The sequence below is a fragment of the Callospermophilus lateralis genome, chromosome 18, assembly GCF_048772815.1.
Source record: "Callospermophilus lateralis isolate mCalLat2 chromosome 18, mCalLat2.hap1, whole genome shotgun sequence".
NCBI lineage: Eukaryota > Metazoa > Chordata > Mammalia > Rodentia > Sciuridae > Callospermophilus > Callospermophilus lateralis.
Window position 1 is genome coordinate 6,501,761 of NC_135322.1, and position 15,316 is coordinate 6,517,076.

Here is a 15,316-nt window from a genome sequence, read left to right on the forward strand (position 1 = left end):
GTAATCTCAGCGACTCAGGAGGCTGAGGCTGGGAGATCACAAATTCAATGCCAACCTCAGCAACTTAGCAGGCCCTAAGCAACTTAGTGAGACCCTGTCTCAAAATAAATAGAAAAGGGCTGGGGACATAGCTCAGAGGTGAAGTTCAATTCAACCTCTGGATTCAATCCTTAAAACCAGAGAATCCCTGAGTTCCAGAGGGATTTGATGTAGACTTGGAAGATGAGAGCTGCAGTGGAGGGGCAGTGGAGGAGGCCGTTGGCTGTCCATGCCCCAGCGTGGGAGTGGCGTCTTGGCAGAGGCCCAGACTTCTGCAGTGCCCCAGGGGTTATCAGCTAAAGCTTTGGGAAAGTATGATTATCCAGTGTGCAGAGTGGGAAGATGGCCCAGGGCAGACTCCTGAGCCTCTCTCTCTCAAAGCCATCCAAGTGCCAGCCCACATCCTCCCAGACTGAGCTGCCCTGGGGTAGGGATGGCACCTCTGCCTCCAACATCAGCAGGCAATTGGCTCATTCAGCCTTGATGTTGCCCAATGCTTTCTCAAAGAATTCCCAAAATTATGTGATTTGGGAGGTATACAGAAAATAAAATCCCAGTCTCCTTTATTCTTTTTCCTACTAAGGATAGATTCAGTACCCACGCTCCAGGGCTCCTTTATGCCTGTTCCGTCTCCTTGTGGCAACTCCACCCTGTAATTCTTTCCCATGAGACTGTTCAGGGCTGGGTATTGAGGTCATGAGATAGGGCCTGGCCCATGGGTGCTGGGGATCTGCTGAGTGAGTGCATGACTGGTAGGTGTGGGCTGCTGAGGGGAGAAGGGATGGTTGAATGGGGGTGGTGGTGAACAGATGGGTGGCACAGGATGCCTGGCTACATGGTGAGCAGGGGTTCATGGTTGGGTGGGAGAGACAGACAGAAAGGGGACAGACACGTCAGAGAGTGGAACATCTAGGCTCATCTGCTGCCTCTTCCCTTCCCTTCCCAGGGCCCTCCCGCCGCAGTGACCTCCAGTCCCTGGGGTACTGTATGCTGAAGTGGCTCTACGGACTCCTGCCATGGACAAACTGCCTTCCCAACACCGAGGCTATCATGAAGCAGAAACAGAAGTGAGTCTGGGGCTCAGCAGAACCCAGCACTGGCCCAGGACCCCTCCAGGTAGAGGAGGACCTTAGGTCACAACAGGGAGCAGGAAGGAAGGGGCAGTAGTGTCTCAGAGAACCCAAGGCCTCTGCGCGCTCAGACAGGTGCTATGCTATCCATTGCAGCAGGTGAGAGAGCAGGAACCCTGGAGCCCTGGGGTCGGATTCTGGTCCCACCATTGTGGGGCATTGGACGAGCAGCTGGCTTCCCAGAGGCCTTGGTGCTCTCTCCTCCAGGAGAGACCATGCACTAAGCACCTGCGTCACAGGGCTGTGGAAGGACTTGGGGGAGTCAGATACACATAGCACTTAGTGCCCATCATGTTCAGGACATCATGACTTTTTCAATTTCACAGGCACGCTGGGAGCCTGAGCAGGTGGGCCCAGGCCCTGGCTCAGCATCCAGCACTAGCCAGCCAGTGTCCATGCCACCAGCGTCAATGCCTCCCTCTCCTCTGCTTACAAAACTTCAGGTCTTGCCAGTTGTACTTCAGACATTCAGCACCAAGGACAGGAGAAATATTGGGCTTGGGGGAAGTGTTACGTGCAGCAGGACCCAGGGGAAGAGCTGCCCTCAGGGGTACAGGGTCAGCACCAAGGGCAGCAGGAAGGTGGACTGGGAAGACTGCTGCAGTGTGTGGCTCAGTACCAAGGACGATGGGGAGCTGGCTACAGGGAAGCCCTGAGGTCCCAAGATTGGATTCGGGATCTGGTGTAGACTGGGAGGGTGATCCTTGCCAAGGAGGCATCCAACAGGCTGCCTGGGAGGCAGCTGCAATGCCCATCTGAAGTGCAGGAGGGAAGTCAAAGTGGAAATACAGACCTGGGGCTCTTGGGAAATGTCTGCCAGAGCCCCAGCAGAAGATGAGGTTATCTGGGAAAGCCCACTCGGCAGGAAGAGGACGAGCTCTCCAGTGAGCACACGGTGGCACTTTCTGGTTCTTACACACCGCGTCCCTGGTGTGTGTCAAGCCTCGCTCTCATTTTACTTTACCCCTCTTACATTTCCTGTCTCCTTTCTCTCAACTGTGGGTAGCCATTCGGACACACTTGATGTATGTTCTGTTGATGTGTTTACTTAGATGTATTTGGATCCTTAAAATTGCACGGTGGCCCTGCTGTGTGATCTGCGTGAGTGGTGCTCTGCTCTGAATTACATCTGTTTCTGACTCCTCTCACGGAGGTCTCAGCTTCACATCATTGCACCTCACTGAGTTCTCTATTTCTGACTCCTACTTCTTTATGTAGATGTGTCTGTGTCCTTGAATGATACAGGGTTGTCCTGTGTGTTTCATGTGTGTAAATGATATTATCCTCTTTCCAGCGGGTGCCTACAACAGCAGATGATACCAGGTGCTATACATTCTGTACAATATATATGTGCATTGCCTATGATAAAGTCTAATTGATTAACTGTCATTTGGAATTAATAACAATAACTTGTAACAAGTTGTAACAATACTGTAATAAAACTTCCACAGTTGTGGCATGCCCCCTGCTGGATATCTTATTGGTCTTAATCTGTCTTTCTTCTTATAGACCACAAATTAAACCACAGAAGGCAAAACTACCAATAAGGGGGAGCTGCTGTACGTTCTCAGTCCCTCTCTTTCCTGCTTTCTGTCACTCAGTGTTGTTTTTAAACTTTAGCCATGCTGCCACTTCACTACTTCTGAATACTTCTAAGCTGGTTTGCCTGTCCCTGACACTATGTGAAGTTGCTGGATGTGTTTGCTTGGCATAAATGGTACGAAACCCTGAATTTCATCCTCCTCCAGGGTCTGTTCCTGCTTCCCACTACATCATGTCTCCTCCTTGCACATGCTCAGTACTTGGCCTGCTGACAGCTGTGACCTAGGCATGGTTGACATTTATCGCATACTTGTCTGTGCTGGGCCTGGCACTCAGCTCTTCCCTCAGAACAACACTCCAGGTCATCACAAGGCGATTAAGTAAAAACCCTTGGACTCAAATACAAGCCATTCAGCTCTAGAGATGGCCCCTCTTACCTCAGTGTCATTTCCCAAGTGTGGGATGCTTGAGTGGATTGGGGGTGTCTGGGCACAGCCTTCTTTCACTCAGAAGATAGCAGACACCTCTGCTGTGCCAGCCTCTGCTCCCAGGCCCTGGAGATACTGAGGAAAGACAAAAGTCCTGCCCTCAGGGAGCTCACATCTTACTGTGGGGACAGATAGTAAAGAGCTAAGGGGCGAAGCTTACGTACGACATGTCAGGGGTCAGACTCCTGTGTGTCCACCAGCAAAACAGGGTGTGACTGAATGTCCGGGGTGGGTTTCAGCAATGGTAACAAGTGAATCACTCCTAAGGACCAGTGAGGCTTTAAATATGGCAAGAAGGACGTCTCACTTTGGCACTTGCCCCAAACATCTCTGTAGAAAGGGGAAATGGGTGGGCCTTCAGCTCCAAATTACCAGGCACCTCTGTTTTGGAAGCCACTGGAGCAAGAGTCGATTGCCCTGTTTTGCAACTTACTTTTATATTTGGTTTCTAGTCCCCGCAGATGGCACTGGTTTTCTACCCAAAGCAGTGAGACATGTTCCTTTGAAATGAAGCCAGTGAAACCATGAGTCACGGGATTTGTAGCACAGAGTGGACGTGTGTGCCTGGAGCTTGCGAAGCACCCTGTGCCAGCTTCTGATGCCTGGTTTAAGGACCTGGCTGAGCTACGCTCACAGGGCACCTCAGAGCAGTGTAAGCACGGTTGACGACTGCCTCCCCTCCAAGGTGGTGGAGAACCCCATCCCCTCCAGCATGTGCACACCTTCCGCTCATCAGAGCATGCATTGTGGGTGTTCAAGAAATAGTAGTGGAGTGAATGACTAACATGTGACTGTGTGAGCCAGCTCCGCTTCAGTGTGGACGCAGGTCAGACTGACCTGGCAGCCGCAGTCCAGTAGGGGCAGGCTGGGGGTGACAGGGACTGGGAGGAAGCACACAACAGGAAGCAGAGGAAGCAGGCGCTGCCCCCAGGCAGTATTTTTAGGTGGACAGAGCAGCATGTATTTGAATTCCTTCCAGTTACTTGGTTACTCGTTCATCAGTCCCTGTTTCCTGGGGTATCCATGTGCCAGGACACCCCCAATCTGCTTGGGTTAAGCCTTTCACACTTGGGAAATGGCACTGAGGTGAGAGGGGTCATCTCGAGCTGAATGGCTTGTATTTGAGTCCAGGTGCCTTTACTTAGTCACCTTTGATGACCTGGAGTGTTGTTCTGAGGGAAGAGCTGAGTGCCAGGCCCAACACTGACAAGAATGTGATCAACATTATGAAGTAGATCAGGGTGCCTCCAGCTCCCTTCCTGCCATTGGGGAAACCACACCGAGACACTTGTGGGTTGAATCCTCTCCTCCCTCCACATCCCCTGACTCCTGAGGACACTCATGTCACTATTTTCACAATCCCTCCCACATTCTCCCATACCAGACTATTTTATTTATGTTCTTTTTTGTGGTGCTGGCTTTGATTCCCAGGGCCTCGGACACGCTAGGCAAGCATTGTACCACTGAGCTACATCTCCAACCCTACAGAGACTTGAGGTGGATGTGATATGCTTTACAGAAAAGGTTTGCCCTCCCCAACAGATGTAAAGCACATAAAATAGGTCATAGCAGTCACTTTAATGTCCATGGTGTCAACATGGGAAACTACTCCCAGAGCCCCTGCTGCTGTCCAGGACCACAGAGGGCATCAGTTCAGAACAGGGCCGATCTTGATGCTGTCCCAAAGCCCCGCCCACTCCCAGCTCAGCTTCTTGGTTACTGTGTGCTGTAACCTAAAGGACCACTAGGGGACCATGTTGCAACTTACACGTTTTTCTGACCTAGGACGTTTTACCCCTGTGGCCTTTTTCCAATTGTTAACAGATATGTATTCGTTTTTAAAATACATGAGGCAGGGGCTGGGGTTGTGGCTCAGCAGTAGAATGCTCACCCCACATGTGCGGGGTCCTGGGTTTGATCCTCAGCACCACATAAAAATAAACAAAATAGAGGTATTGTGTCCAACTACAACTAAAAAATAAAAATAAAAAAAAATACATGAGGGAATGAACTAATGAAAAAGGGTATAGACTTAGATTCCCACAGGCTGTGCAAGGCCCTTGCTGGACATCAGATTGGTCCCTATTCCTAGATGGTCATGGAGTTCCATAGAAGCAGACAGTGGCTTACTCCTCTGCTATTGGCATGTCTGTTTTGTGCTATAGCTTGCTCGTTCACTTCTTTATCTATTCACTGTGTCCTGAGGCTGCTGGGATGGGGTACCCACCCTTCCCATATGGTGTATGGATGGCTGCCATAGGTGGCAGTGACCGACACATGGTACTCAGGCTTCTAGAGGGGATTGAGTTCCTCTGTCTGGAAGAATCAAGGAAGGCTTCCTAGGAGACTAAGCTCTTGAGCTGCATCCTGAAGGGACAAGAGCCACCTCCTACTTGGCACTTGGGGTTAGGGTTGAGAAAGGCCATCCCTGGTAGCAGAGGCCAAAGTCGTGTGTGGCTGCATGCCCTAGTAAGGACCAGGGTTAATTCAGTGCAGCTGCAGCATAAATGAGAGGAACGAGAGGGTAAATGAGGCCAGAGGTGCCTTTGGGTGGCTTCATGTGCCTGGTCTTTACCCCCTGGGCACTGGGGAGCCACAGAAGAGCTGTGAGCAGGGAGGGGCGGGGTTGGTTCTGGTCATAGAAAGACCCTGGGCTCCTGTGGGGGATCCGTGGAGCCCAGGGAGGAGGCCTGAGCTGGGCCCAGAGCTGTTGGACAGATGAGAAGGGGGCAGAGAAAACTGGAAAGCAGAAATTTGGGGCTTGAGGACTGCTGGGCAGGGGTCAGCAAAGACAGGGACAGTGCCCAGTGACTGGGTAGATGTTGGGGAAGCAATCTGGCACTCTGAGCCAGAGAAGAAATACTGAGGCTGGTGCTTTGAGGAGAGGGCAAAGGCACACTGGATGAATTTCCATTTTTCCTCAGTGATCAGGAAGGGTCACATATGTGTTTGTGTGTGTGTGAACACATGTATTTATGCTGTGTGTGTTTGTGTGTGTGTGTGTGTGCAGTCCATCCTCATTTATCCAAAGATTCTATATTTGTGAATTCCCCACTCATTAAAGGTATTTGTAATTATAAAACCAATTCTTTTTTTGCATGTATATTTAAGTTGTCAATGGACCTTTATTTAATTTGTTTATTTATATGTGGTGCTCAGAATTGAACCCAGTGCCTCATACATGCCAGGGAAGCACTCTATCACTGAGCCACACCCCCAGCCCACAAAATCAATTCTTACGGTGCTTTTGTGGTCATTTGTGGTCACACACGGAGTGGAGAAAAACTTGTCATCCAACACACACATTCTCCGTTGAGAATGAAACCAGGCAACATTCTGCCTCCTGTTTTCGGCTCTTATAGTACATAATTGTCCTTTTTTTTAATATTTATTTTTTAGTTGTAGATGGACACAATACCTTTATTTTTATGTGGTGCTAAGGATCGAACCCAGGGCCTTACAAGTGCTTTACCACTGAGCCACAACCCCAGCCCCATAAAGAATTCTTTGTACTGTCTATTGCATGATATGTTTTTCTGCTGTCGGTGATTTCTCTATCTAAAACAGTCATGAGTTAGAGTGCCAATGGCCATAGTTCAGTGTTAATCATGCAGCACATCGTTATCAAGCAAGGTGTCTTCCAGCAGCAGCACATGTAAAGCCAGGTTTAGGGCGAGGGATGTAGGTCAGTGGCAGAGTGTGTGCTCAGCATATACAAGACCCTGGGTTCCATCCCGAGCACCAAAACAAACACAGCAAGCACCAAGGTTATGTGTTCATTGGTTGATGGAAATGTGACCAGAGGCCCTTGGGAACTAGGACCCATGGCTCATATTCACTAACTCAGCTTTCATGGTGACTCTCCAGAACACAACCACCATAAGTAACAGGAATCAACTGTGTGTATTGAACTTCACTTTGCAAAGTTGTTCTCCTTTTTCTAAAAGACCTTTTACATGTGCTTCCATCCCTGCAGATATCTTGACCACCCAGAGCTCCTCTTGGGACTGCAGCATTCCTGGATCAAGCCCTCAGGTATGTCCTGAAGTGGGAAGGACCAGGCAGGCCCCTGACAGGACCAGGCAGGCCCCAGACAGGACCAGACAGCTTGGGTCCATCTCAAATTGGGCTCTTTTTATACCCCATTAACTCCTTGGTTTTCTTTCTTTGAGTTTCCCAAATCTCATATGTAATATATGTCCCTTGTAGAAAAACAAAATTCTTCAAAACTACTCATGTCTCTGAACAATAACCAAGAAAAGAAAAGAAAAAGAGAAAATTGCGTAGAAATAATTTTTAATAGAATGATATTATACATATTGGTCTCCAGCTGGGATTTTCTTTTTTCTTTTTTTCCATTTGGGATGAATATATCCTTGAGATTTCCTGTGTTAGTACTAGCAGAATGTTGACAATATTTTTTGTTGTAATAAAATACACATAAATCGTGTCTTTAAAAAAATGTGATTATATGCTGGGCATGGTGGCAAATACTTGTAATCCCAGTGGCTCAGGAGGCTGAGGCAGGAGCATCACAAGTTTAAAGCCAGCCTCAGCAACTTAGCAAGGCCTTAAACAACTTAGCAAGACCGTCTCAAAAGAAAAAAAAAAAGGACTGGCAATGTAGCTCAGAGATACAGCACCCTGGGTTCACCTCCAGTATCAAAAAAAAAAAAAAAAGAAAAGAAAGAAAGAAAGGCTGGGGATATAGTTCAGTTGGTAGAGTATTTGCCTTGCATGCACAAGACCCTGGGTTCAATCCCCAGCACCAAAAAAAAAAAAAAAAAAAAAAGAAAGAAAGAAAAAGTTTGAAAGTTTCTATCCCTTTCTAGGCCCTTTCCCAGTCTTACATTAAAAGCAAGCCCTGTTTGGGCATAGTGACCTATACCTATAATCCCAGCAACTTGGAAGGCTGAAGCAGGAGGATTGCAAGTTCAATTCTGCAATTTAGCAAGGCCCTAAGCAATATAGTGAAACCCTGTCTCAAAATGCAAAATAAAAAAGGGCTGCGGACGGACTGGGTTGTGACTCAGTGGTAGAGCACTCGCCTAGCACATGTGAGGCCTTGGGTTTGAACCTCAGCACCACATAAAAATAAATAAAATGAAAGGTATTGTATCCAACTACAACCCAAAAATAAATACTTTAAAAAAACATATTTAAAAAAAAGGGCAGGAGGAGCTGGGGATATAGCTCAGTGGTAAAGCACCTTGGGTTCAATCCCAGTACCAAAATCAAAAACAAAAAAATGCAAGCCCTAGGGCTGGGAGCTAGCTCAGTGGTAGAGCCCTTGCCTCTCATGTGGGAGGCCGGAGTTCCATCCCCAGCACTGCAAAACAAAAACAAAACCCCCAATCTCTGTTACTGTCAGTAGTATGGTGAGTTGTGTGCCAGACACCTATTGCTTTGTGACAAACCACCCCCAACAAGCCCTATTTCATGTGTTAGGATGCTTCAGGACAGCAGTTAGGGCTGGGTTCATCTGCAAAGTTCTGCTGGTCTTACCAGGGGACATTCTTGTAGCACAGCATGTGGCAGCTCCACAGGCTGGATGGTTCAAGGGGCTCCTGACTCTTCTATGTGGCATTGTCACTGGCAGGTCGGGGAGGACTCAGTGGGGCTGGTTCACCTCTGCTGCATGGGATCATGCACCTTCTAGTGGGGACTGTGGTCTTGGTGCAGCTTCCAAAGAGGGTGAGAGCCAGCACCACAGAGGATGGAAGGCCCAGAACATCACCTCTGTCACATTCTCTGGACCAAAATAAGGGACAAGACTACTGCAAACTCAAGAGGTGGGGAAATGGTCTCCACCAGATGATAGGAGGCCTCCTCCACTTATTGCACCTGCCAGTTTAGAAGGGATTGGTCAAGTTTCTCAACCTGCTCAGAGTGCTTAGTACCTTCAATGGGAAGATAAAGATGGTAATGCAGGACTCTTTAAACCTTATATCCTGGATACATTGCCAGTATATTTGTGGGGTCAAGATTCTAAGTAGCCTCAATGTATTATTAATAACTCCAAATTCCATGGTGTCACCTCGGATACTTAATCAAGGATTTATTTCTCCTAGAGAATTGAAGAGAATCAACAAGAAGGGTATTTATCTATGACTCAGTCTTCTCAGTGAAGACAACTTAATTCACCCAATCAAAATTTTTGATAGGGTCACTGACTTTATCCCCATCCCAAAAAACAACAGAAAAAATAACTGTCTTATAGAAGAGCTAATTTGAGCTTGTCATGGCCCTTAACAGGGGAGAAACTTCAAATAGCCAAATATTTTAGTCCAAAAACTACTTCAAGCTGGCCATTAGGACCTACATTTAGTCCCTGTTCGGGTGCCAACTATCACCCACGTCCCATGCAGGCGATAGCTTCAGGGTCACTCCACATGTTGGGCTGGCAATGAAAAGACCACACAAACAAAATACCTTTTTCAGGAATCAGGGACGGCTCTGCAGCTCTACAACCTGAGGGGTCAGCTCCTGCTCTAGAGGGCAAGAGGAGCAAGGGAGGCAAGAGAGGAGCACACCCTGATCCCCTGTTTTTATTAGGGGAAAGACATTCGATAGAGTATTCCACCCAAATAAGGCAAGGGATTGTGTTACAACAATGGGGCGTGTAGCCCAGTCCCATTGAGTGACACCCAATCCCAGAACTGCACTTCCTTGCCCAGCAAAGGTAAGGCCCACTTACTCTGCACTGTGCGATGCCAGTTCCACACCCGCATTACTCAAGGCTAAGGGGGCATGCTCAGTTCCTGTTCAGGGCATCCCCAACAAAGAGGGGCAGCCAGGTGTCCTAGCAGGTGGCCCTTCCTCGGGGGATGGTGGCATAGCTGTGACCAAGGCTCTGCAGACCATCTCCACAATTGACAGCCAGTTCTTTTCCTACCTGCATCCCAAACACAAATAATACACACAGGTTATTTTGCAAGGCCTGTTTTTACCAAATGATTTTTGGTTTTATAAACAAAACTGGGCTCACGTAATACATCTTCTTCTGCATGTGCATTTCCCCCGGGCCTCTTCTCCCATGTCCTTGCCCCTAGGTCCATTGCTGGTTCTGTCCACTCAGCTTTGCTGTGTCGATTTGGTTACACCATGATTTGTAAAGCCAGTCCTATTATTGCACATCTAAGCTGTCTGTGCTGGGTTCTGGCAGTGTTGGTAGTTGTCATTTGCAATGCCCTTTCTGACGAGGTTCTGCGTTGCTAAGGTGGAGGCAGAAACAGATGGAGAATCTGTCCCCTCTGGCTGTGTAAGGGCTGTTTTTAATTTTTTTAAATCCCCAGGCTCATATCATGACCAAGCTTCTCAAGCTGCACTTCCCTCCAGTTCACCCTCCATAGAAGGTGAGCCTGTGGTTAGTGAATTGCCACTGGGAGATTTTATACAATCAACCAGAAGATGGGGCTGGGGCAGGATCACCTGAGACAGGGTCATCCTTCAGGAGTTGGGCATACCAGCCTGAGGACCTCCAACAAAAAAATGTGCCTCTCTGAGCTTCAGCTTCCCTGTGTGTAAAATGGAGCCAACAGAGCACCCACCTCTAGGTGGCTGGGCACAGTCAATGCAGAGCCCTCTACACAGAACTGTACTCCAGCAGCTGCCTCAGCTGCTCGTTAGTGCAGTGTAGATCCTGGCTAGAGGAAGACACTGCCAAGTAGGGACTGTTGTCACCACTGTTACTACCATCTTAATTAGCATTTTTTTTTTAAGTACAATCCTGGTTTTGTGCTTCTTTCTGGGGAAATAAAGAGAGCCTTTCTCTTTTAAAGTAGGTGTTAGTAAATTATGTTGCTTGTGCTGCCAGTGAATTAAGAATTGCTTTGCATTTGTACATGGTTGAAAAACGGAAGGAAGAACATTTCATGGCCCTACAGTTCAAGCTGCAGCAACCATGAATGCAGCTAGCCGTGCTCATGTTTCCCTCAGGTCTGTGGCTGCTCTTGGGCCACAGCAGAGTCACAGACCAAAACATTCACTGTCTGGCATTTTGCAGGAAGAGTTGCCCCCAGTTTAGAAATATGCACTGAATATTTGTATCAGGTAAAATGACATTGTTAGCAAGGATTCTCTTTAAAACAAAACAGAATGGAGAAGGGGTTGGGGGTTTTGGTGACATGAGGCTGGTTGATGGGTACTAGAGTGGCCATGGTATCTTCTACTGGTTCCTGCCTTGGCCATTATTTCTGCACTGAAAAAATATAAATGCCTCTGGCAGTGCCAGAACAAAGGAAGGATGAACAGATGGGCATGTCGGTGACATCCCAGGGGCCCTGTGGTATCCCTGCTCTTCTGCCTCTGGGCACAGCCCACAGGCCCTGGGTTGGGGACGCTTCTCAGGCCTCTCCTGTGCTGGGGGGTGTTTTGACCACAGAGACCCTGCAGGAATACCTGAAGGTGGTGATGGCCCTCAAGTACGAGGAGAAGCCGCCCTATGCTGTGCTGAGGAACAATCTAGAAGCCCTACTGCAAGATCTGCAGGTGTCACCATACGACCCCTTGGACCTCCAGGTGGTGCCCTAGGTGGAATCCATGTAAGGAGAACTTGGCATCTTCACCTTCTCCCCCTTCTCTTCTCCCTGCTCCTGCCCAGCCCTGCCCAGGGCTGTGAAGGATAACTCCAGATGCAGCCCAGGTTTCCGCCAGGACCAGCCCTCCCACAGATGCTGGATTTCCATGGGCTCTCAAATTTCCAATCCCCAGGAAAGAGGAAGGGCAAGTAGCTAAAACCTAACTGAGCTTGGCTCTAAGAAAAGGGTGGAGTGAGCTGAGTGCAGTGGTGCATGCCTATAATTTCAGTGGCTCTGGAGGCTGAGATGGGAAGTTTACCAGTTCAAAGCCAGCCTTGGCAACTTAGGCCCTGAGCATCTCAGCAAGACACTGTCTCTAAATCAAATACAAAAAAAGCACTCAGTGGTTGAGTGCCCCAGGGTTCCATCCCCGTGTCACAAAAGAAAAGAAAAGGAAAAGGTAGATTGTTTGGTGGTAGAAGATTCTGGGGGGGTTGGGGGGGCTGCGGCTTCAGGCATGACTGGATTCAGGGGTCTCCAAAATAGCATCAGGGTGTTCCCATCTCTCTCTGACCTTTTCTGGCCCTTTGGCCTCCATGCAACCCTCTTCCTATGCCCTTTCACCAGGACTCTGCTTTCCTGTGGGCTGGCTGGCCTCGTCCCCCATGCACAAAACATCCACTGCCCCTGTGCCCTGTGCCCTGCCTCGCTCCCTTCTCATCGTCTCTCCTCATCAACACAGTGTGTCCATGGCCTTCGTAGCGGCACAGCGCTGTCAGCTGTCTGTAGTGGAGGGTTCTCTATCCACAGACTTAACCAACTGTGGATCAAATGGACTTGGAAAAATTACATCTTCGCTGGGCATCACAGACTTTTTTGTCATTATTCCCTAAACAGTACAGAATGACAACTATTTACATAGCATTTGCATTACATGAGATATTTTTAGGACAGATGTGACTTAAAGTGGACCGGAGGATGAACATAGGTTATCTGCAAACACTGTTCCATTTAACATTCTGGGATTTTGATATCCTCAGGGGTCCTGGATCCAATCCCTGGAGGATGCTGAGGGACAGCTATATCCCATTGTGTAGATGAAGGATGTGCTTTTTAACCAGTTGTTGGACATTTGCTCAGTGTCCCAACTTTTTAGTGTTGCCTCAAACAGCTGTATGCCCAGCCCTGTGCCTGGGGTGTGTGTATTGGCAGGTGGAATTGTCCTTCCCATAGTGATAATGAGATTGCTGTCCATCGGGGCTGTGCCAGTGTAAACTCCCACTATACCATGTGAGACTGCGAGGGCGTTTTTAGAAGGCTAAAAACTCAGTTCACACACTACTGATTGTGGAAGAGCACAGGATGTGTCCTAAGGAGGAGCTTCCCCAAGCTTCTCCTCTCTCATGAAGCTATCGTTTCTGTCATTGTGGTTTACTGGAATCGAAGCTCAGGTCATGTCTGACTCAGGTCCCTGCCCCAGGGGTGGAGGTGGGCATTGGCAGTGTCTGGAGACATTTTTGGCTGTCACAACAGGGAATAGTCCAACTGGCATCTAGTAAAGAGGCCTGGGACACTGCTCAGCATCCTCAGTGCACAGCACCCTCCCCCACCCCACCCCCTACCACCCAAAGACCTGTCTAGATGTCACTGATGTGGTGAGAAAGCTTGGTCCAGGCCCATCCTGGACAGCATCTCCCTGGGTAGCACTGTCTCCTTTGGCAATCATCTTCTTGTGGCACTTGGATTGCAAGTGCTTGGTCTTTCCTGCACCTTTCCTGACATCCAGAGTTGCAGATATGAGATGACACTTGAGCAGAGCACACAGCACCTGCATACAGGGCACCCAAAAGTGCCAGTTTGGGGAAGTCACTTTTTGTATTAGGGTAGCAGGCTCTGTCAGCCCCGGATACCCTACAGAAGCCAGGACCTTCTCCACTACACATGCTCCTTCCCCAGCCAGCAGACAGCTCCTCCTTCTGTCCAGTGTCCGAGCCAGAGACCTCAGGGTCCACCTGACACCCCTGGCTCCCTCACCCTTTCCCTCCGGTAGTTGCCAAGTCTGGTCTAGATGGCTTTGCCTGGTCTGCTGTCCCAGAGGTGGCTTGACTATATGGTCACTTGTCTTAGTCACCTGTTAGCAGTGAGCTCCATGATGATGGGGTCACACGTGACTCTGTCATCTGTTTCCCAGACGTGGCTCAAGACAGAAGCTCCAACTGAATTTATCAGTTGAGGAATTTGCTTGAGGTGGGTATCTAAATGGACCACACTGACGAGCTCGGAGGAGACCTGAAATATGGGTCAGGGGGCCTGAGCCTACTTATGGTATGGAAAATCCAGCATATTCAACACGGACTGAGGCCACAAAAAATGCTATGAATTCACTATGAATGGAGATGATAAACCTTGAAACCTGATGGCTCCTTCAAGATCTTGGCCATTTCAGACCTGCTTGCTCCCTGGCAGCCACCCACTCAGCAATCCTTAATGAGGAGATGCTATTCAAGGAGTCCAGTCATCTTTGAGTAGCCAAAGATGCTTCCTGGTGGCCCCTCAACTTGCCTGCTTGGTTGAGCGCACCTCCCCGCCCTGTGGCCCCTAGTGTTATGTGTGCCACTACCCCACCTTACCTCATATTCCAGACCAGGCCAAGGACCGCTGCACCTGCCATGTCTGTGGTCAGGAGACCTTCCCCTTTGTCTTCACACAGCCATTGCCCAGGAGGCACCTCCTTCCTGCCCACCATAGTCTTTTCACCTGCTAACCCAGTCCTTGTCCCAACTGGAGTGGTGTCCCCTGTCCTCCCAGTTATAAGCCCTCAAGCATCCTTGACCCTCTTGCTAATGTCTCTGTCCCCAGTTCCTAGTAGATACCTGCGTGCAGTAGGGGCACACAGGGTGTTCCTTGAGTGAATAAGATACTAATAGCCATTTTTATTATTTTCCAGACCTTTCAACTTCTTGCAGTTCAAAATAGAAAAAAGAAATGAAGTGATGTGAATCAAAGCCTGCTGTTTAATCACAGATAAGCTTCTAGAAAAATCCCCTGAATGTGCATCCCTGCCACTTCCTTAGACCTGGCACATCAGTTCTGATTAATGTCAGGGAACTTAATTAACGTCAGAGTTCCCCTCCAGATAATGTGAAGCTCCCCCTCTCAACCATCTTGTCCCTTCAACATCGTCTCCCGCGGTCACTGGGATTGTGGATGAAGAAGACTCCAGCTCCCAGGAGGTTGGGGCCCCTCAGTACTACCCTTATACCATTGGCACCACTAGAGTTTAGCAATAAATTGTTTTATTGGAACTTGGGAAATCCAGTGTCTGCAAAAGAAGTTCTTTTGGGAGACATTTAACTCTTCCCAATCTTTACCCCCTCAGCCTTTCATCTAACCAGTCTTTTATTCATGTATTCAAACCTTTGTTGAGTGTGGTGGCACATGCCTGTGGTCCCAGCTACTCAGAAGTCTGAGGCAGGGGTATCACTTGAGCCCACGAGTTCAAGGCCAGCCTGCACAACATAGCTGACTCCACGTCAAAAAAAAATATGTATATATAAATATAGCAGCTCCCAATCCATCTGTTCGTGCTTTCATGCAG

At 48.7% G+C, this 15,316-nt stretch overlaps 1 protein-coding gene across 5 annotated transcripts in view; it reads left to right on the forward strand.

Annotated features, from left to right (window-relative positions):
• Vrk3 (VRK serine/threonine kinase 3) overlaps positions 1-15,023 on the forward strand; it is a 36,476-nt gene extending 21,453 nt beyond the window's left edge. For 3 of the 5 annotated variants that reach the window (XM_076839583.1, XM_076839582.1, XM_076839581.1), the window contains 2 exons: positions 986-1,106; positions 1,496-2,558. In XM_076839583.1, coding sequence (XP_076695698.1) covers positions 986-1,106; positions 1,496-1,928 — 554 coding nt within the window. In that variant the 3' untranslated portion in view covers positions 1,929-2,558. Of the gene's footprint in view, positions 1-985; positions 1,107-1,495; positions 2,559-7,175; positions 7,235-10,494; positions 10,555-11,582; positions 11,743-14,665 lie in introns of those variants that run through there. The other 2 variants (XM_076839584.1, XM_076839585.1) reach the window with 2 other exon arrangements.
• The last annotated feature ends 293 nt before the right edge of the window (positions 15,024-15,316 follow it).